The sequence below is a fragment of the Xyrauchen texanus genome, chromosome 29 (assembly GCF_025860055.1).
Source record: "Xyrauchen texanus isolate HMW12.3.18 chromosome 29, RBS_HiC_50CHRs, whole genome shotgun sequence".
Taxonomy (NCBI): Eukaryota; Metazoa; Chordata; class Actinopteri; order Cypriniformes; family Catostomidae; genus Xyrauchen; species Xyrauchen texanus.
In genome coordinates, this window is record NC_068304.1 from 25,343,324 (window position 1) to 25,366,687 (window position 23,364).

At 38.5% G+C, this 23,364-nt stretch overlaps 1 protein-coding gene and 1 pseudogene across 1 annotated transcript; both read left to right on the forward strand.

Moving 5' to 3' along the window:
- The first annotated feature begins 1,039 nt into the window (after positions 1-1,039).
- Positions 1,040-8,922, forward strand: LOC127623030 (pro-cathepsin H-like). The gene is made up of 6 exons (XM_052097242.1): positions 1,040-1,115; positions 2,530-2,561; positions 8,268-8,367; positions 8,459-8,520; positions 8,610-8,714; positions 8,824-8,922. Exons 1-6 carry the CDS (start codon positions 1,040-1,042, stop codon positions 8,920-8,922), a joined length of 474 nt encoding a protein of 157 aa, XP_051953202.1.
- Positions 8,923-9,191: 269 nt separating this feature from the next.
- On the forward strand, positions 9,192-23,282 carry LOC127623031 (recQ-like DNA helicase BLM; annotated as a pseudogene).
- Positions 23,283-23,364: the final 82 nt, after the last annotated feature.

Below are 23,364 nucleotides of genomic sequence, written 5' to 3' on the forward strand. Positions count from 1 at the left end.
ATAATTTAGTAACCTGATCTCAAATCACGGCATACTATGTATTGGTGGTTTTAAGGCAAGGTCTATAGACACTTTTCTGTTACAGATAATTTTCCATTCATCTTCTGTCAAAACTCTCCAACTTGTGTTTATGTTTGTTTGTCTATATGTTAGTTTAGTTGTTTGTTAGTTTAGTTGTATAGTGAATAAAGTCTTGTTTGTATTCAAAGAGAAGTTGACAGTGTATTTGATGAAATCATATTGGTCCCTTGAAATCTGTCAGTCCTAAAATCTACATGCTCATAAACAGCATTTCAGTCTATGTGTGATATTATTTTAATGGCCATGAAAGTATTATTACTGTAAGAATTAATTTAAATTTCCGATCAACTCTTGGAAAGACTTTGATCGGACTCAAACATTGATTCTTTAAATATTCCCCAAATCAATCATAAATTCCCTTACTGAGCTAAATTCCTTGCATTTATGGTTGAAAAATTACTCTGGCATAAGCTTAAAGCCATAAGCTACCCATTATGCAGATTCCCTACATATAGTTCATGGAGGAATGCAATTCCAAAACGAATTACATATAGCAAGTCACTACATATTATGGATTGAATGCTGATAGATTCATAATACAAATAATTGATATATTATGGTGGTCAAACGCAGCCAATATTATTTAATTATTTATATTTTCTTACATAAATATAATATTATGTTATAGATAAATAGCATTATACTTTTTTAATCAATTGATCAGAGTTCAAAAAAGCCACTGATCATGTAAAGCTGTGGACGTTAAAGCTTATATTCTTTCTAAACTCGTAAATGAAAATTCACATCTGCATACTGTACATTAATAATCATTAACTACACGTAAATGTAAATATCACACAGTGCAAACTGTAAGGCTTTGTCAGAGTTAACCCCACAAGCAAAGTACAGTGAAATCCCTCCCTTCCCTCATGTAGGAGGAGTGCAGCAGAAGACCAGCAGTAGAAAGTCACAGATCTCATACTCATAATACTGTAATGAGTTGGCTGCTGGAGGGAAGATGAACAAGCTGATCTTGCCGGTGCTGTTTGCGCTGCTCTGTCAGGTGTATACAGTTCCCTTACACACTGAAGAAGGTCATTTTCAAATCAGCATTTAACTTTTTGCTTTTTGTCTCGCAGTGCTATACTGAGTCATAATTGGTTTAATTTATGACTGTTTGCCGCTTTCATACATAATAGCTGTTTGTTTACAGACACAGAGCCTCTCAGTATTTATTTCATAACAGTAATATACTGTATATTATTTGTATTTATACCACAGGTCCGTTGATGCTTGATTCCGATTGGTTCACGGACGTTCTAAGGTGTGTAATTATTTTTCAAGGAAACGCACAGCTATAAAGTAGGCCTAGTTCCAGGTCTCGACCGCATAACGGTTCCATATCACTCAGTTATTTCAAAAAGCCCTACAGGCTACCACAACAAAATAACCAATTAAAACTAAGAAATTGGTTAAAGTAAATTGGTTAAGAACATCAAACAATGTCTAAATATCCTACATTTATTTCCATTTAAGTTAAAAAGAGCTCTCGCGCTCCCTCGTTTCCCCTGCACTTACACACACACACACACACACACACACTGAGACTCCAGTTGTGACCAACAAATAGAGTCACACCCCCACGACTTGATCAATACAACAATTTCTATTATCCAAAATAACTTTTAATGTTTCATTGTATTTCGCCCTAATAAACCTCACATAACTCTAGTAGAAAGCGCTACACCCTCGATTTACATTCACTTTCACTTTCACACACACACACACACACACACACACACACAGAGAGAGAGAAAAGTAGCGCATCCTTCGTTGCTAGTTCTAAAATTAAGGTTTCAAATTAGCATCGAAGGCTTAAGCTGTATCAAAGCTAGATACACTTGATCAGTACAACAGTTTCTAAAATATCTCTGGGAAAAACCCTGGCACACCCCCTCTCTCACACATACACACACACGCTCCCACACTCGTGGACACATCATACGCGTAATGCACACACTTAAGGCCCAAACATAGAAAAACAGAGTCATCATGTTAGCACACTCCTGCATCTCAGTGAAGATGAAAAAAAAGTTAAGGTTTATAACGGGAATATAGCAACACATATCTTGGCGATTTTGAAGTTATGCTACTTCTGACGAGAGCTGCAGCAAAAAAGGTAATCCCAGAAGCAATCTCACTAATTTTTTGAGTTTCTCTCTTTCGATCCCTCAAATATAAACCCCCACACACACATGCATAAATGCACTACCTTATTTCTCCAGTAAGTAAAGCACCGCTGGCCTCTGTTGCTAGTTCTAACATGACACACACACACATTATTTTTCAACAAATCAACGGTCTGTCATCAATTATTCCTTACATATTTTTTTGGGCTATAAAAATTATGAAAAATGATCAATAAATGCTGAAGTAATGCAAACATATATTTTTCACCCTGCTGTGTGCAACATAAAACTGACAATATCAAAATATTCTTTGTTACAGACGAGTATCTTTTCAACTCATGGATATCTCAGGTAAGAATCACATGTGTCGCAGTTCAAAGATATTTTAGGCAGTGTCACGAATTCACGGATTCCTGAAAGTAGTCTTCAACGGTTTATTAACGGGATTTTGTCAAGAACAGAGAACAGTGTCGATCAAGTATTTGTCAACAACATTACAACTTTTCAACTGCCGTAAAAACAAGCAGAGCTAAAGAATACAAAAGCCAGTAGCGCCTCCTAGTGCAGCTTACTGCCATAAACATTTAAATCACATCACATCTCCCCTCTTAAGTAAATTCCAATTAGCAGTATTACATTTCTATTAATTTTGTTTTAACAACTAATTAAGCCTTTATACCAAATATTGTAAGTACCTTTATCATAGCTGTATATCAGTATATTCAGATTAGCAAAGTCTTGAACAAAATACTTTTTTTTTTAGCAATTTAACTGTCACTGTAACTTCCATAATAATATAAGAACAAGAAGTCAGTACTGTAACACAATACACGACCAGAAAAGGACATTACCATCTTAAACATAGTCCTTAAACCTGGTGGGTGGTCTAATAGCTCTTCCGGCTAAGGTTCTCTTTGGAGAGAGCGCCCGAACTCGGGTAAATAGTTGGAACACAGGACACAGGTGAACTAGTAGCAGTGAAAGGGATGTCTGTGTCACCTTGGGTGGCAAAGTCACAGTCATTATTAGTCTCTTGTCCAGCACTTTCAGATACTGGCTCTTCTTGCAAATGCCTCCTGTTCCTACGGGCAACAGTCCCTTGGTCAGTTTGAATTAGATAGAACCTGGGCTCTTGAGCTTTCACGATAACTTTTGTTGGGGTTTTCCAGCCCTTCTCCCCATCCAGTTTGACATTAACCCTCTGGCCAAGCTGCAGTGTAGGCAGAGGTCGGGTTGAGTGGCGCTTGTTGTAGATGTAGCGGTAGGCTGCTTTGAATTGTTGGTCCTTAGATCTTACCGCCTGCAGTCGGGCTCAGCTGCTGTGGCAACACAGGAACTGTGGTTCTGATTTCTCATCCAATCATCAGTTGAACTGGGCTCTGGCCTGTTGCGGTGATAGTTGTGGCTCTGTAACTCACCAAGGCTAGTTGTGGATCCGGTTGTCGAAGGATTCTCTTTGCAATGGCTACACTCCTCTCAGCAGCTCCATTCGCTTGAGGGTAGTGAGGGCTTGGCGTCGTGTGCTCAAAGTTGTAGTCCTCACTGAATTGGCGAAACTCAGCTGAAGCGAACTGAGGGCCATTATCTGTAACTAGCTCAAACGGGATCTCCCACCTGGCGAACATGCATTTCAGGCAAGTGATGACTTGATTGCAACTTGTGGAAGGTAAATGAGAAATCTCACTGTAGCGTGAGTAATAGTCTTTAGCTACCAAATACTGTTTACCTTCAAGCTCAAATAAATCAGCGGCTATCTTCTGCCAAGCTCCTAATGGCAGTGGTGTGGTGATCAGTGGCTCTTTTCTTTGAGTTGGTTTATTCTTGATGCAAAACTCACATGCTTTTATAAGCTCAGCAATGTCTCTCCCAACACCTGGCCCCCACACTGAAATGTTAGCCCTCTTCCGGCACTTCGTGACTCCCTGATGACAGCACAGTCTTTTGCATTGAAAGAGGAACAACAATGCGGTCATCGTGCAGCAAGAGCCCATTGACTTCAGACTGGTGAGCTCTGGCGGCGTGGTACTTGAGCAGGTTGTGTGGCAGGCAGGACAAATCTGAGGGCCAGCCATTACTTGTGTAACGAATCACCGTTTGAAGAGTGTTGTCATTGCTTGTAGCTTCTCTTATTGCATTTAGTCTATCTTTGGTGATTGATCTAGTTCCAATCACTGCCTGAACATAAGCTTTGACATCATGCTCTGTGTCTGACACAGTACCGCCCTGCAGGGGGTTGCGAGATAGGGTGTCAGCGACAACGAGCTGTTTTCCTGGTACATGAACAGCTTCATTAGACGCATCAATAACCTCTGACACCTAACAGGTGCTTTATCCAGGTCGTAGCTGTTGATAAGTGGAACCAGAGGTTTGTGGTCGGTCTCAAGCACAAACCTGTCCATACCTTGTAAGTACCTCCCGAAAAGCTTGCATGCCCACACACTGGCAAGGCATTCCTTTTCTATCTGGGAGTACCTACGTTCAGTCTCTGTCAGTGTCCTTGAACAAAAGGCAACCGGTCGGAGTCCATCACTGTGTTCTTGGTAAAGTGCGCCGCCTAGGCCATAACAACTTGCATCTGCACTTACCAATGTTGACTTTGTTGTGTCGTAATATGCCAGTACAGGTGCTGAGGTTAGCATGCCATTTACTTTTTTGAAGGCTTCCTCTTGTGCTTCTCCCCATGTCCACACTGTGTCGCTCTTCAATAGGCTGTTTATAGGGTGCATGACAGTGGAGAGATCAGGAAGGAATTTTCCTAAGTAGTTTATCATTCCAATCCTTTGACGCAGTTCCGTTATGTTCGTTGGGCTGGGGAGTTCCGCAATGGCTCTGACTTTCTCAGTGTCCGGTTTAATGCCATTCTTCCCAATGATGTGTCCAAAATAGTGAATCTCAGGTTTCCTGAATTGACATTTGTCCTTGTTTAGTTTCAGTCCTGAAGCTTTAATTGTTTTCATCACAGCTTGTAGGTTCTGGTCGTGGTCTTCCTTGTCCTTGCCAAAGATCAGAATGTCATCCATGACAACTTCTGTGCCGGTGTGATCCCTCAGAAGTGAGCTCATTTTCTGCTGAAATATTTCTGGTGCAGATGTAATGCAAAAAGGAAGGCGACGGAAACAGGAGCGGCCCACTGGAGTAATAAAGGTTGTAAGTTTCCTGCTGCTCTCATCGAGTGGGATCTGCCAAAACCCACTTGATGCGTCCACTGTAGAGAACACTGTTGCGCCTGATAGTTTTGGTGCAATATCCTCAAGCGTGGGCAAGATGAACATTTCTCTTTTCACAGCTTTATTCAGTTTGGTAAGATCTACACAGATCCGAGGTTTCTTGTTCTTTTTAATCACTGGCACCATAGGAGCACACCAGTCTGTGGCTTCCTTTACTTCTATGATGCCAAGAGACTGCATTCGCTTCAGTTCCTCTTCCACTTGAGGTAGATTTGGAAATGGGATGCGCCGTGGGGTTACAATGCTGTATAACTTGGCGTCCGGCCTAAGCTCTATTTTGACTGGCTCACAATTTAACAGTCCAATGTTCCCAAATACATCATCGTATGACTCGAGTCCATTTACTCTGCGCACTAGTCCCATTTTGATTGCAGTTTTCCGTCCAAGTAAGTTTTTTGTGAAGGGGCCTGACATTACATAAATCCAAAATGGGAAAATCTGTCCATGTTTTTCACAGTGTGTCATAAACTTGCCTTTACACACGAGCTTTCCACCTGGGCTTGTGAAGGTTGATTTTGTCATCACCAGGAGAGGGCGCTGTTGCAGGGATGAATAAGTTTCCTCGGGAATCACTGTTACATCCGCACCTGTATCAATTCGGAACATAACAGTTGTGCCATTGATTTGTAGGTCTTCATACCATTTGTCCTCATCACTTTCACTGCCATCAGCAACAGCCCCGAGAAACCATGCACTGCCCTCATCACTGTCACCGTCAGTAGTTTTAATTGCATTTACATTCTTAGTTTTACAAAGTGCTTCAAAATGTCCCGTTTTATTGCATTTGCGGCAGCGTTTACCTGTAGCCGGACATGCACCGTAATCATGCTGTCTCCCACATCTTTTGCACATTTTCCTTGTTTGATGTGTCACATTCTTGTAATGTTCATCTTTGTTTTTGGCATACCTTTTGTCATACTGCCTAGGCTGCTTGTACTTGCGTGCATTAACGGCACTCACCTCAACATTTGTTGATCTGGCGCTGGCGTTTTGTGCTTTAATAAGCTCCGACTGTCGCGCAATACTGATTGCCTTTTCCAATGTCAAGTCCGGTTCGAGTTGTAACTTTTGCGACACTTCTCCATCTACGATGCCGATTACAATGCGGTCCCTTATCTGTTCATCTTTAGTTGCTCCAAAATCGCAGTACTCTGCAAGCTTATAAAGCTCTCTGACAAACGCCTCCACGCTCTCCCCATGCAGCTATGAGCGTCTAAGAAAACAGGCACGTTCATGTATCGTATTCCGCTTTGGCACAAAATGTTCATCAAACTTTTTCAAAACCTCTTCATAATAGTGTTGAACATCGTCCGGAAATGTAAAGGTGCTAAAGATAGGTTCTGACTCTTTCCCCATTGCGTATAACAGCGTATTCACTTGTATATCGTCGTCTTCTTGGTTTAGTTTAGTTGCTATCCGAAAGCGGGAAAAACGCTGTCTCCAGATTGGCCACGCCGAAGGCTGGGTGAAGTCAAACGATTCGGGAGACTGAAACTTAGCCATCTCGTTGCTTCGATCTTGTTCACAGGGCGAAAGATCCCACTTCTGACACCATGTCATGAATTCACAGATTCCTGAAAGTAGTCTTCAACGGTTTATTAACGGGATTTTGTCAAGAACAGAGAACAGTGTCGATCAAGTATTTGTCAACAACATTACAACTTTTCAACTGCCGTAAAAACAAGCAGAGCTAAAGAATACAAAAGCCAGTAGCGCCTCCTAGTGGAGCTTACTGCCATAAACATTTAAATCACATCACAGGCAGCACTGCAGGAAGGAAGTGAAAGTAACAAAGGGGGGAAAGTTATAAAGAAAATAAAACAACTTAACGCTCAATTTTCTCTTTTGGAATTGTAATGGTGCAGGCCCCTAACCTAAATTTTAATTAATAATTTTTAGATAAAATTCGGGTGCCAGACAGGATTAAGCCTGTTAAAATGTAATCATTTAACCTGAAGGAGAGCTCAAAGCCACCAATTACACAAAGGTGTAAAAGGGATCACTGATATTTTCTTTTTAACACACTTTAAATGCAATATGTGTAAATAAATACATAAACGCTTGAAAAAAGTTTTTTGTTTTCCAAATTATATTGTCTCTCATAGAAAAATTCAGACATCTTGCACCATCAAGGATTCAACTTGCAATTCATAGTCATGAACAATAAAAAGCAAAGCACGATTGATAATATTTTGTGGATCAGTTTATGTTTGGGTTCTCAGCGGCAGATTCATGTAGCTGGTTTGCTCAACAAAGTGGCAATAAGAATAAATGCAGATAATTACAACACAATCAGTCCTTCACCTTAAATATCTAATAAGGAAACACTGTGAGGTTTTCAGTGCTTGGATTGTGGTGAGGGTAAGAAAGAGTGTTTAGAAATATTGGAATGTACGTGTAGGTGAATGTGTGTGCATTTGGATACTCTCGAGCTGTTTTTTCCCACCACCGTGTCCCCTAGGGGCTTTGTACCCTGTACCCTGGAACATCTATGGCTCAATGGGAGGGTAATATTGTAGGAGAGCTTTTAAGCGGCAAGCTAATATACCTGTGGCTCTCTTTTGGTTCATACTTGCGCTGGAGAAGAAGTCACATCTAGCGGCTGAAAGAGCAGCAATTCAATGGCACAGTTGCATCTGTATTCACCCTGGCTACAGCACACGAATGTACAGTGTTCAATGGCACATTTGCACCTGTATTCGCCCCAGCAACACTGTGACCTCTGAAAAACGGAACTGCCCTTCTCTCTTTCTTCCTCTCTCTTGACTCCTCCTTATATTATTCTCTCCATTAATTAGTCTTCCGGTAGTGGATTTTTCCTTATGTTTAGTTTTGGGCACTGTATTCTGTACCACCACACCAGCGACTGCACATATTTGTTGAAAACAAAAAGATTGATCACCATAATGCTGGGAATCACAGGTTTTCAAGTATGATTGATCCCTCTACTTAACCCCCAGTGTTTTATAAAATAGTGCTATATCTTGAAGGTTTTTAATCACATGATATTATACTATACATTGGGAATGAACAAGTTTTCAGACATGACCTTTGCTGAATTCTACTTCCTGACAGAACCTCATGTAGGCTATTGTTGTGGGACTGTCTCTCCTCATGATCAATGAGGAAATTAGACATGTCTAGTGTTCATGCACATTTTACAATCTATCAGAGCTGCTCAGCCACCAGAGGGAATCATGTGAGCAGCAATGGGCCCTACCCAGATAAGGTTGACTGGAGAATGAAGGGAAACTATGTGACTGATGTTAAGGATCACGTAGATTAACTTCTAGTAATCCCATATTATCTTTGTTAAAGATTGCTCTTTTAATGTAGTTTTCAGAGCAATTAATAAAAGCTGATTAAACTGGTGCTGTACATTTCAGGGCACTTGTGGTAGTTGCTGGACTTTTTCCACCACAGGCTGTCTGGAGTCTGTCACTGCCATTGCCACATGGAAACTTCAGCAACTGGTAACTGAATGATCACATGAATTTATTGAACATTGACAGTGAACATTCATCAGTTACAGTAGGCTATATATGATATACATTAGCAATAGTGTATTACATATAGTTATACTGTATCAACATTGAAATTAATATACTGCTAATTTCCCCTTTTCTGTCCTAGGGCAGGTTCAAGCACACATATATTATAATGTATTATGCATTATGATTGCTTTTTATGTGCAGTTATGAGTACAGTTTTTAGAGGTCTTCTGAGTCAAGCCTTTGAGTATAATAAAGGTCTAATGACAGAGGAAGACTACTCCTATAAGTCTATTGTGAGTATTTAACTTTCTTTTTTTTAACCTCTCTGTCATTTTTAAAGGAAAATTCACCCAAAAATGAAAATTCTCACAATTGTTTTTCACCCATATGCCATCCCAGATGTTTTTGACTTTCTGTCTTCTGCTGAACAAAAATAAGATTTTTAGAAGAATATTTTAGCTATGTTGTTCCTCACAATGTAAGTGAATGGTGGCCAGAATTCTGATGGTCAAAATATTACATTAAGGCAGCATAATAGTAATCCACATGACTCCACTGTTAAATCAATGTCTTCTGAGGCGATCCAATATGTTTTGGGAGAAAACAGACCAAAATATAACTCCTTTTTCACTGTGCATCTTGTCATTGCAGTCTTTACATTTACCAGACACTTTTATCCAAAGCAACTTACAGTGCACTTATTACAGGGACAATCCCCCCGGAGCAACCTGGAGTTAAGGGCCTTGCTCAAGGGCCCGACAGTGGCATCTTGGTGGTGCTGGGGATTGAACCCCCAACCTTCTGGTCAGTAACCCTGAGCCTCAACCACTGAGCCACCACTGCCCAGGCATGAACATAATTTAGGCATGATCATAATTTCAAGCTCGATAACACTTAAAGATAGCCAAGGAGAATGCTGTCAAGATTTATAGTGAAAAAAATACAGGTACTTACAAGTATTCCTATACTGAGAGGGGAAAGAACATGTGTGGAATCATCCTATCCTTTACCTCTGGTGTAAATACATGAAAAGTATATTCCCACACCAGTAATGGAGAGACAAGCTATTACATTTTAGTCTCACTTAAAATCAGTTTATGCACAATGGACAACACCTTCATTGAATGAGCTAAAATAATCTAGTTAAGAAAACAATACATGAGTAAGGAACAATATATACATGTAAAACAGTCAATTATATTTTATTAGCTTTTAACTTGCTAATTGTTACAGTCATTCATATAAAAAAAAAAAAAAATAAGTAAAGTTCTTGATTTTAACCTAAAGGATTGTATTATACTGAAATAAAAATAGTCTCCGGGAATTCGTTTCATGTCCTGTATTTTTTTTATAGATATTATAGATTACTTTCAATATTTCCATATATCTGTGGGTTTAAAAAGTGTCTTGTTTGTTCTAGTTTGAGCAGTCAGTTATATTTATGAAAGTAAAAACATTAATATTAATAAAAGACTGCAGAGATGTCTGGTTTATCATTGAAGCACAAACACTTTTACAAATATATACTGTATTGGTATGTGTGTATGTATAGGCTATGTATAGTTTATGTGTTTACATTATAGTTATTTACTTACGTTAGCTTTGCAGGTGAGGTTATAGAGATACAGAGTTGTGTCACTGTGATTGAGTACCGGTGGAAAACTGAAAAGTATTACGGGTGGATGTTGAGAGATGACCCATAAGAGGGAGACAGCCAGAGAAACCTTCTATCATGTAACCTTCAAGTTATCACGAGCAATGCATAACGCGGCTGTCCTTGCGAGGAGACAAGATACTTTTTTCAAATGGTTTTCCATTGGGGAGATGCTTAAGTGTGCTGAATAAACTACTTTTTTGAGGAAACAGCTAATCACTTAATGCATTATTTTTACAGTAAACAATAATTTTTGGAATTGACTATGTGTGGAGTTTACTACGATAACATTTTTGTTATATAAGAGAACAAGGACACATTTGCGACTGGTAAGTGTCCGTTTACGGCTCTCTCCATTCTCTCCATTCTCCATTCACAGGCCTCGTAGGACAAATGGAAATGGAACGTAACATGGTTGCTATGACAGCACGCCAATCTTTAACAAGCGCGAGTGCTTCGAGTGAGACGGAAACAAAGTCCCTTTGGAAAGGAATGTATGAGGTAATTTTTAGGAGAGTTATAAAGACGTAAAGAGAAAATAAAAATACATTTTACAGGTGTACTTTTAGTGTAATACTTTATTTTAATTCTATATTGATATATCTATACATATTATATAATCTGCACCATCTACTGATGTAGGCTACTTCAACTCAACATTCCTTGCGTTTGAACATCGTATTTTCATCATATAATTATCACATTTTGTCGTGTGGAATGTATGTGAGGATGTGTTATGTCAAATAGCTTCTTTGGACAGTACTAAATAAAAACAAAATAATTTTTTATGATCCCTAATTTTTTTTAAACACACATTGATTCTTTAAATGTTCTTTAGTTGGTCTTAAAAAGGTTTTAAAAAAGTCTTAAATTTAGCTTCATAAAACCTGCAGAAAATCTGTGTATTATTGCTAATGGTAGCCAACACCATCTAGAACATCTCAGTCAGATAGAGTATCAATATTCCAGTCTGTTAAAAAGACAAAATAGTTTAGTCACATCTTGAAGTCTAACAGTATCGATGACCCCACTGCCATCAGAAAAAGGAGAAAATGTCAATAAAGGCTTTCAGTTTTATAAATGTATTGCTTCTGTAATTTCCCTGGGTAATAACAGTGTATTTGAAGACTCTGACTGAATCATTAATGGGGCTGAATTCCCTTGTGGTTCTTGGAATCCTAACAGCTACTCAAAAACAACAACCAGTGGAGACATCTTACATTTGGACTTGACTCCAAGCAAATCTGATTCCAAGTCCGATACATTTTGCTCAAGGTTGTCGTTCAAGGAGCCAAACAATCAGACTTAGGATGCCGAACAGATGGACCTCTTCTTCTCCCCAATGTATTCTTGAAGGAGGATTGCTGACAGTAATGCTAAAATAAAGTCGAGCAGACACAGAGCCAGATGATGACTTCCTAGTTGATGACTTTGATATAGATGATTCTGATGAAATTGACATCCCAGATTATTATGAGGAGCCTCAAAGTGTCATGACATCAAAAGGTAGCTCTAGTGCTGTAACACCATCGGTGCGGGAGGGAGGAACCAATGGTTTACATCTTGTGGTGAACCCTCTGTATTCACTCTGGTGAAGTCTTCTCTTGATTGTTGACTTTGACACATATACACCTACCTCTGGAGAGTGTTCTTGATCTGGCCAACTGTTGTGAAGGGTGTTTTCTTCACCAGGGAAAGAATTCTTCGGTCATCCACCACAGTTGTTTTCTGTGGTCTTCCGGGTCTTTTGGTGTTGCTGAGCTCACCGGTGCGTTCTTTCTTTTTAAGAATGTTTCCAAACAGTTGATTTGGCCACACCTAATGTTTTTCAAAACATTTTGAGAGAAAGACGGTCACTACACCGGCACTGAAACCTGCCAAAAATCTTGTCCTTGGTAAGTTAAGGAATGTACTATTTTTTACAATTTATATGTTTCTAAAGATCCCATGAAAAATTTTGATGAGCGCAGTTTTATTGAGATGCAAGATTAGTCATCAGTATATTTGGCCTTTTTTCTTTGAAGACTGTCAATTTTAATATTATTTTACTGTCACATTTTCATAGTACTGTACATAAGCATACTTTATACACTCAATTAAAAAAAAAATAATAATTCAATTGCTTTATTGGTATGTTACAATGTTGTCAATGTGTCACATATTCCCTGTTGTCTTTATTTTTGTGCTTTTATGTTGAAATTCTTTAGTTTCTCTAGTTTCCTGTTTCCTGTGTTAGTTTTGTAGTCCTTGTAGTTTTTTTCCTTGATTGATTCTCCCTGATTGTTTCTCATTCCCTGATTGTTTCCCCAGTTTTTCCTTCTTTTCATTTAAGCCCTTGTTTCAAGAGTTAGCTTGTTTATTTTTTATACATCAATATATATATAATTATTTTTTTATATATTATTATTTTTATAATCAAATCAAACAGAGTAGAAACATGTGTATAACATTAATCAACATATTTAAACTGTGGATATTTAGAACATAGTAATTAACAAACAAATAATAAAATGCATTGTATGTAAATATTTTAAATCACATGTAACTGCACAGTAATATACAGTATATAATGAAATAATATATGAACTAACGTATACATTTAATCGAAAAGGTTTGGTTTATGGGTGGCACGGTGGTGCAGCGATTAGCACTGTCGCCTCACAGCAAGAAGGTCGTGGGTTCAAACCCTGGTTGCCCCGGCCTTTCTGTGTGGAGTTTGCATGTTCTCCCTGTGTCTGTGTGGGTTCTCTCTGGGTACTCTGGCTTCCTCCCACCATCCAAAAGACATGCAGGCTAGGTTAATTGGTGTCTCCAAAAAAAATTGCCCTAGGTGTGGATGTGAGTGTGAGTGTATGTCTGTCTGGGCCACACTGTCAGGGACGTGTGGCCCTGCGATGGACTGGTGACCTGTCCAGGGTGCCCCCTGCCTTTTGCCCAATGTTAGCTGGGATAGGCTCCAGCCCCCCGCGACCCTGTACACAGGATAAGCGGTTGACGATGGATGGATGGATGGTTTGGTTATTGATTCAGAGTTCTTTCTCTCAGGTTATGGTAAGGCTGTAAGGGCCATGTGTCCTTTAAGGGCCTTTATCTCCTAATATGATTTGAATTTGTTCAATTTCAGGCAGTGCATATATGTTTTGCACATTTTGTGAAGAATGTGTTTCTAATGAATTTATATTTTCCACAGTGGAGGAGAAAGTGCATCTCTGTTACTCTCAATTCTGGCAGTGAACACATGTCCAGTTTTTGTAGCCTGTATTTGGTCAGGATATGCCTCTGTTTTAGATCTCTGATGGTGGACAGATAAACTGGCAATTCAGATTTTCTTTTTAGACCTCTACAGCATTCTAATTTGTATTGTGATTTAGTTTCATTCTCCCAATGTTCCAAATAGGTATTTTTTATTGTGCTTTATGATTTAGCCGAATTTGATATATTTTATTTCAGTCTGTAACTGGTTTGAGCTGGTGAGTTTCAGGAACATCTGGCTGAGAGGACTGCTTTTCGTGTTCAGCTCTTGGTCTAAAAATGCTTCGTGGTGGAGTGTTTGATGGGGGCTTGATTTAAATGGTTAAATTGGTAAAAATAATGGGTATCTGCCTAGTTTGGCTCTGTGTTTTATTTTGGACTTTTAAAATGTTCTTACAGAATTCTGTTTGGAGGGTCTCAACAGGGAGTTTATACCATTTTGTGAATTCGTGACTACAGAGGGGTCCCCAGATCTCACTTCCATACAGGGTGACAGGTAAAATGACACTGTCAAATATTTTGTTTCTATGAAATGTTCTTTTAATGGCATAGAATGCTCTCGATGCTTTCTCCTTTAGTGTGTTAACAGCCAGACCAAAGCCACCTAATGTGCCAATTTTTAGTCCAAGATATTTGTAATTTAGTGTTCTAGGGTGGTGTTGCCTTGTGTGAAAATGTATTTGCTATCTTGAAGTCTGGCTTTCATTTGAAAAAATAATAATTTTGGTTTTAATAGGATTGACTGCCAGGGCCCAGTTGTGGCAGTACTGCTGGAGCAGGTCTAGGTGCTGCTGTAGACCTTCAGCTGTGGGTGACAGCAGCATCAGATCATCTGCATACAGGAGAAACTTCACTTCTGTGTTGTTTAGGGTGAAGGAGCTGCAGATTGTTCTAGTGTTGTTGCCAATTAATTAATTAATATAAATGTTAAAAAAGTGTGACTTAAACTGCAGCCCTGTGAAGTATTCAGTTCTATTGTTGCCAAGTTTTATAACACACTTATTGTTCAAATACATTTATTTATTGATATTATACACTTTACAACCTACACCAGTTTTCTCAACCGCCAGGTATGTTCTTTGACTTGTTTCTGTAACTTATGTTTTAAATCCTACCTGGCAAATAAATTGTTACTTTTTGATTTATTCTGTATTCCTCTGAAATCATTTATATCAATACTGGGTCTTTAAAAGAGAAACAGCTCTGGAGGAACTGAGCAGGAGAATACCATTTTAAGAATCATTTATATCATAACTGAAGCTTTAATGTAGGAGGAAGCCACTTAAAGACTATCAGTTTGAGGATTCAGAGTAATCAACAACTTAAAAGATTAAAATACAGGAATGATCAGAAGGTAATTAGAGCCTTAATCTAAATTAGAGGTCAACTTAAAATTGGAGTCAGATTAATATAAAATTGGAGTCAGCAAAAATTAATAACGGGATGAATTTGTAAAGTGCAAATTATTAACAATAATTGCTTTACTTCAGTGCTCAGAAAAGACAGAACAATGCAGAGACCTTCAAGGGGCAAATCTATCTATGTTTAGCAGTTTTGCCTGCCTTTTTACTGTGAGGTTGATTGTGTTTAATTTTGGAAAAGTGTATAAGTGGTTTTCTAATAGATTTACACCTCTGGGAAGGTTCACTATTGTGAAAAGTTTTCCTCTTTTGGAGATAATGGTTCTCACTGTGGTAAAGCAAGTCCCAGATTTTATGAAATCGCTTTGTAACCCTTCCCAGGAATTTCTTTCGAATTGGGCATAGTGTGCTACTGGGTGAGACCTTTTAGACAACTTCATGCTTCTGAAAAATGTCTAGTCCAGCTGAACCCCATTATGAATTCATAGATTTGGGGATTTAGTAACTAAGGGGGCAAATATTTTTTACACAGGGCCAGTTGGTATTGGATAACATTTTGCTTCAATAAATAACTTCATCATTTAAAAACTGTATTTTGTTTTTACTCAGATTGCCTTTGTTTTATGTTCGATTTTGTTTGAATTTTTGAAACAATTTAGCATGAGATATACACAAAAACAGGAGAAATCAGGATTGGGGCAATATACTTGTATACTTAATTGGTTCAAAGGGTAAAAGACAGTCGTGTATCACCATCTACTGGTGTAAAGGCGTAATTTGCAAAAGTGGACAATGAACTATTCTGAACGAATCATTTGGTGAAAAGATCTGGTGACCTCAGTAGGCTTACCTTAAAGCAAGCTGCTATTAAAATCATGTTTCGTGAATGGATTTTAAATGTAAATGAATCCATGTAATAAAAGCAGAAGATGAATCTCTGTGACAAAAGTACTGTAGGCTCACTCCAGCCCCCATTAATATCATAGCAGAGTGTCCTGGCACTGGCAGCAATACGTTTGGGCACCCCTGCTATAAATGACAACATGATGACTTGTATAATCTTACCTTACTGTAAGTGGAGTTAATAAAGTTAATTGTGAGTAAAGAACCTGTTGTGTTTGTCTTGATCTGCAGAGCCCACATATAGAAACCCAGCTCATGATCGCTTTAGAGGCTTCAACTTCCCTCATAGCCCAGAGATGATGAAGATGTTCCCTAAGAAGTTTGGGCTTCATCAGTTCCGCTTTAATCAGCTGGAGACTATTAATGCCACTCTGTTAAATGAGGACACATTTGTATTGATGCCTACAGGTTTGTTTCAATATTAACAATTAATTATCACTGATATTACTGGATTACTTTGTAGTTACACTTGAAATACGAGCTCACTTTGCCTTGATGTATTATTGTTTATTGTCTGTCTGCATAAATTATATTTGTTATATTCCTCATGTATATATTTATTGTTTGTATATGAATTATTCGAATATTTGATCTAAAATACCAATGTAAGGGAAATGTATTAATATGTTTCCTAATTATCCAGTGCTTCAAAGTCTTACACATATAAGGTGGTGGTAAAAAGCCTCTGCTATCAGCTTCCAGCTTCTGTGTCTGCTGGGGTGATTGCAGTCATATCTCCTTTACGGTCTCTCCTAGTTTTCAGAAACTCACCACATTAGATTCAAGTCCCTCTTGAGTCATTTCCTCTCATAAAATTATTTATTTTCTTTATTAAAACAAATGATTCATTTGCAGTTTCATGTTTCAGATCTGTGCAATAAGTTTATCAGGGGACAAAAGTGATAGTGAAGCTGGACGGATCTATATGCAGCTGTCTAGGAAGGATCCCTCTACCAAACTAATGTATGCCACTCCAGAGAAAGTGGGTTCTCAAGCCATAAACACAACTGCTTTGTAAGAGTGCATTCATGCCCTTACCCATGTTAATATTGGCTCTTTTTGTCTTAAGTGGAAGGATGATCAGTGCCCTTCAGAATCTGTATGAAAGAGGTCTGCTTGCTCGTTTTGTTATTGATGAGGCACATTGTGTCAGTCAGGTAAACTTGATATTGAGATTGTACAGTACAACACGAAGAGTCAAGTGTGTTTGATTGAAATACCTGTACTATATATTGACAAAACTGGCAAATAAACAAATATCTTTTTGCACTATAAGCAGAGGGGTTACCAGGATATCATGTTTGGGGGGGCATTTGGCTTACAATTAAACAATAAACAATTGAAAAAGCGGCGCAAAATTAAGCTATACTACACACAATCTGTTTTAGTGCATATCTTTTTCTAAGCCAGGAACCCAGAGATAGGCACAGGGCCCCTATTAGACTATAGGGCTTAAACTGGATTTTTGTTGTGTCAGACCTCTCATCTGCTAGCGATGGCAAAATATGCACAAAACAATCCACTTTTAAATTGTAATTTATCATCAGACGCAGAGGCGTTTCCAGCATTGAAGGACATACGGGGCTTAGCCCAGATAATTTTATTTTCACACTAGCAACCACTTCCCTGTAGTCCAAAGCTGGTGAGAGGGTATTCTTTGAGTTTTGCTCTGGCTGGGCCTGTTTCTACAGTTCCTAAATCTTCCACTCTAGTACTATCCTCAACATCCTCTCTCCTCCCTGAATCATCTGTGATGCAAAAGAACAGATACAGCACATAACTTATTGCAAATCAGCTTCAAACAACTAATTCATCAAGTGCTACATATGTCAAATTGTGGACCAATACCATTGAAGTAAATGTATTGGGAAGAGCAGATCAGTGGGATTGCCCTTAGATCTATGATGATTCTTGAATTTTCATGTACATTAACATAAAGTCATCACAAAAGAGTTATATTATAGTGAGTAAAGTGAGGTAAAAAAATATTGAATATAAATAATTTATATTTTTTGACATAAATAGTCAAAATGATGTATAAGATCCTAAGTTAAAGCAATACATGAATGACTTTAGTCTAAGTTCATTGACACACTATGGCATCGAACTGTATAATTCTCATCAGCTCTATGAGAATAATTCATCTGTCAAAATCCTTTCATTAGGATCATTGAGATAAACAATGTTTCACTTTTAACTCTCTCTAAAGTAAAGTGAGTTATTAATTGTTACCAGTTCCCATGCCTGATTCTGGCACAGCTGCTGCTCCTCAGTCTGTAGCTCATCTTTACTACACTCTACAAAACCATTTAATCAAATCAAAGTGTATATTTCCTACAAACTAATATCACAAAACAAGTCTCACATACATTTTATGTTAATGCTTATTGGTTATCCTTAGCGAAAACAACACCTGATAAACAAGAAAAGTACGCTCCGAACGGGGCTCGAACTGCGGTCTCCGACGTGAGAGGCGACTGCGTTAACTCGGAAAACCAAGCTGCATCAATCTAAATAAGGCGGTTAGAGGCTACAACTCTTGAGGTTTAGCCAGCTAGATGATGATCTTAAGACTTTAAGGACAAAAACAAACGTGAATTCTTACCCACTGACTTCTTTTGGAAAAATCCCCAAAGCCTTATTTGCTTCATTGCTGTCTTTCCTGCTAATTGCCGTTAACTCGCCACTAAGTAACGTTAGTTGATGTCAACGACTGTGCAAGCTCCTCCTCTACCTGCTGCATATTCAACAGAGAGGAAGAAACGGAGTTGCCCATAGGCTACCGACAGCAAATGAACTTATTCTATAGGCTAGATTATGCCTATGTCTGTTTTTACAGGCTGTATGCAGTATTGCAAAGCCAAAGCACAATGAAATAAGGCAACTTATGATTTCGGGGGTTTACATAGGCTTTTGTCCGGTTTCATATTTGTCAGTCAACTATTCAAAATACATTCGGGGCTACACTCAAAACAACAGATGGACAGATTATTTCTCAAATTCTCAGGGGAGGCAGAGCTCTGTCTGCTGGTATGAATGTAACATCATAAGAAAGTGTTTCACCGCTGTTCAAATGCACTTTTGACCACATCATTTATTTGTATAGAATGTTTTCCATATGAAAGGACTAAATATTAAGTGAAACAAATGACAATAAAATGCAAAGTAATCTCTTCAGTAATCAGAATATAATATAATGTAACTGTAACTGTATTCTAATTACCAATGATTTAAAAATACAGTTACTTATATTTTGTATTTTAAATACGTATTCTGTTACACCCCAACACTGTGTGTAGATGACTCAGGTATTGTGTACTGCTTGTCTTGGAATGATTGTGACAATTTGGCTGACAGTCTTCACAGGGCCAGGATTGCAGCACTGGCCTATCATGCTGGGCTGAGTGACAGTGACAGAGAATATGTCCAGAGCAAATGGATCAACCATGATGGATGCCAGGTGAGGCACTCTATTATTAAAAATAATGTTAGTGACAGTCAAAAGGGCTGAACCCGGACTACAAATAACAGACAGTGCATGTGCTTTATTTGCTTTATTTTATAATCTAATAGTTGATATTATGTTCACACAATTACCTAAACCATTTTTTTTTACCATTCTTCATTCATTATTTAGGTTATCTGTGCCACCATTGCTTTTGGCATTGTATCGACAAGCCTGATGTATGTTATGTGATCCATGCCAGCCTGCCCAAGTCAGTAGAGGGTTTTCTACCAGGAGCCAGGCAGAGCTGGTAGAGATGGAGAGATGTCCCACTGTGTGCTCTTCTATTCCTACACTGATGTTATTTGCATCAAGGGACTCATTGCTAGTACGTACTTTATTAAGCCATGGTACAGGCATGGACAGATTTTTGTTTAATTTTGTAATAAAGTTAGGATATGAATAGTGATGCCTTAACTGTATACAATTCCTTTTAATATTAAAATGGCAAAACTGAATGAGACGAAATTATTACAGATAACTACATTTAAACATTGTGTATGTTATTTAGTAAAATGACAGCAATGTTTCAGAGTCTAAATACTTTAAGGCATTGTGTAGAATTAAGATGTTGAAAAATTGATGTGGGATACTGAAACCAAAACATTATTATACATTCATAGTTAATCTGTCTGTGTGAGCGTGGCCTAGATAACTGTTAATATAATTGCAGTGGATAAAGATGGCAACCAGAAATCCAAAGCCACCCACATCAACAACCTGCACAGCATGGTTCATTTCTGTGAGAATGTGGCCGAGTGCAGGAGGATCCAGGTCCTGGCTTACATTGGTGAGCACACGTTTAATACAAGCTTTTGTAAAGAGCACCCAAAGGTCATATGTGACAATTGTGCCAGACCAATTTTAAGAACTTTTATGAATCATTTTTATTCTTCACAGCGTACATTCTGCAATAATCATGAACTGCATAATTTCACATAGTCATTGCTTATAAACATTAATTAGAATACATTTAGTTGTAAATTGATGATCATTGCTGATCTTAATACTCGCCTTCAGAAATACAAATCAAGAAATGTCACTGACGATGTAAAGAAGATTGTGAGGTTTGTGCAGGAGAAGTGTGGGAAGGTTGGAAACAGATATGGCAAAACCGACCAGCAGAACAGGCTTACCCTCAACATGCTGGTCGACACATTTCTGTGTTAGAAGGCTAGCGGTATTCGCTGTCACAACTTATAGAGTGAATATTCTTTGCTTTATAAAGTGTTTGAGATGTAATGCCTGTCAGGTTGGCTGCTCAAGGCCTCAATAAGAATATCTCTGTTTGGCAGGACATAAAAGTGCTCGAATCCAGACTGTAATGTTCGGGGTAGGAGCAGCATATTCCAAACACAATGCTCTTTAAGAAACTGGTGCTGGATAGTGTTCTGATGGAGGATCTATACATCATTAACAACAGGCAGGCAGTGGCCTATATCTCAGCAGGGCCCAAAGTCATGTGCATACTGAGTGGCAGCATGCAGGTAAGAATGCTTGTCAAAAATGTTTCTATTAAAATTTGTTAAATAGCTATTTTATGTTTTTGTAATGCTACTCTTTGATTTGTGAATTCAAAATCAACAACTGTTCCCCATTGCAGATTGAATTCATTGAGACTGAGAGTGTGTCCAGCATCAGAAAGCACGAAGCCTCCATCACTCAGAGTTTCTCTAAGAGAGAAAAGATACTTAAGAAATGTAGAGGAACTCAACAATCTGTGCAAGAAGTTGGGAAAAGTCTTTGGTATTCATTACTACATTTTCTCCACAGCCATACTCAAAACAATTGCAGATAAGTATTGATAAAAGTCTTGATAAAATGCAGATTTTATTTTATGTGAAAAAGTTTATGTTTGGATAACTATCACTTATAAGTGTTTCTAAAAACCTGGTAAAATGTATTCCATGTATTTGTTTATAAGCTTATGTTAAACAGGGATCAAATGAATAAATTAACTTTATACTACATTACTTAACCAATCTGTTCTTTGTCCCAAACAGTTTTTCTCAATGCATTACTTGGATGAAAGACCTCCATTGGCTGAAGTAATTCATTGCCTTCCATTGATATTGATACAGCCCTTTGTGCTCTGTGCTGAGTGCATTGTGATGTTTCTGTGCAGCGATACTGTCAGCTGATCCAGATGTTCTGCTGCAGATTGATGGTCTGATTGAAGATAAATTGGAGAAATATGGAGCTGAGTTTATCAAACTGCTTCAGAAGTACTCAGAGTGGCAGCTACCTGGTGAGGGTCTTACAACGCACACTGCTCATCTTTTTATGGCTTATGTCCTCAAGATGGTGCTAAATACTGTTATGACGGTTTCACTAAAACACTGAAAAATCCTAAATTGCAGAAATCCTTTGTGGTCTTAATCTTGAATGGTTCTCTGGCAACAACTAGTGCAGTTCTCATACTGTAAGTAGTAATTAGGGCTGGGAATCACCAAACACTTCACGAGTCACGATACAATACATAATGCAATACATATTCCAAGAAGGTTTCACAATGCTTCACAATGTCATAATTGCATCATGATTGAAACTGCCGCAACCTGTGTGAGAGAGACCCAGCATGTCCTTGGGAGAAAGAGTGAAGCTAAAACTTTTCAATCAAGCTTCATACACTTTATGAAGTAATTGTAAAAGTGTATGATACATAAAATGCTTGAGGTCCAGCAATATTACTCATTGTTATTCTGATCAGGTTGATATGGATCCCTTCATTCTTGTACTCCATATTGCATCATAAGTAAGTACACAGAATTTAATGCAATAGGAAACTGACCAGTAATGGGGCACTTTTTGTTAGAACCACAATGATTGCAATTTCAATTTCGCTCTCACAACCTCTTTTCCATTAATCCCTTTACACAGTTGTAAAAAAATACTTAGTTCTCTAACTCCCTCTGCAGCTGAGGGGCAATCCGAGAGTTCAGGATGGATTGACACAACACAAGGCCATCAGAACGATGAGGATTATGATGATGACGGGACCGGCACATGAACTCATTTCCGAAACACCTTTAGATGGGTGGAGAAGAGAAAGAAAACACCTGTCTCTAGAAAACCTAAAAGTAGGAAAGGTTCCAGCAGCCAGACATCCTCCTCGAGAGTGTCAGTATGCTTGTCATTTGAAGAAATTAGTGTTTTGGGTGTTTTGAACCTAGTCTGTGGAATATATAGTTCATGTCAGCTTGTGACAGGGTGGATGGACGGGCCGGGTCGTGATTCTGCACACCCGGCACCTAATCAGGCTAATCAAGCCTCAGAGAGGGATAAAGGCCGACTGGCGACTGCAGTTAGACAGAGAGAGAGATTTACTGGCAGCTGTCTGACACCTTTGTGTTTGTCTTTTTGGTTAAGTTCTTCATTAAAATATTATTTATATCGTCAAGCCGGTTCTTGCCTCCTCCTTTCCATTAATCCCTTTACACAGCTTTATGAAATTGTTTAAGCTTCTAAGATTGTTTGTGGCTTACATTACCAAATGAAACCCTCTCCATACTTGATGTAGCGAATACAGCAATAACTGGTCTTCATCAAGAGTGCAGGCAGAGGTTCCAGGCCAGCTACATCAGCCACAGCAGGGAAGAGGCCCGGCTTCATGGCTTTGCCCACCCCTCAGAGCGCTGCTCGTTCATTTCTAAAACCAGCGTTCTCTCACTTCTAGTAAGCAGAATATTACCACCCAGAATGTAATAATTTCTATGACTTTGTAAATATGTATGTCTTGCATATGTAAGTTATATGCA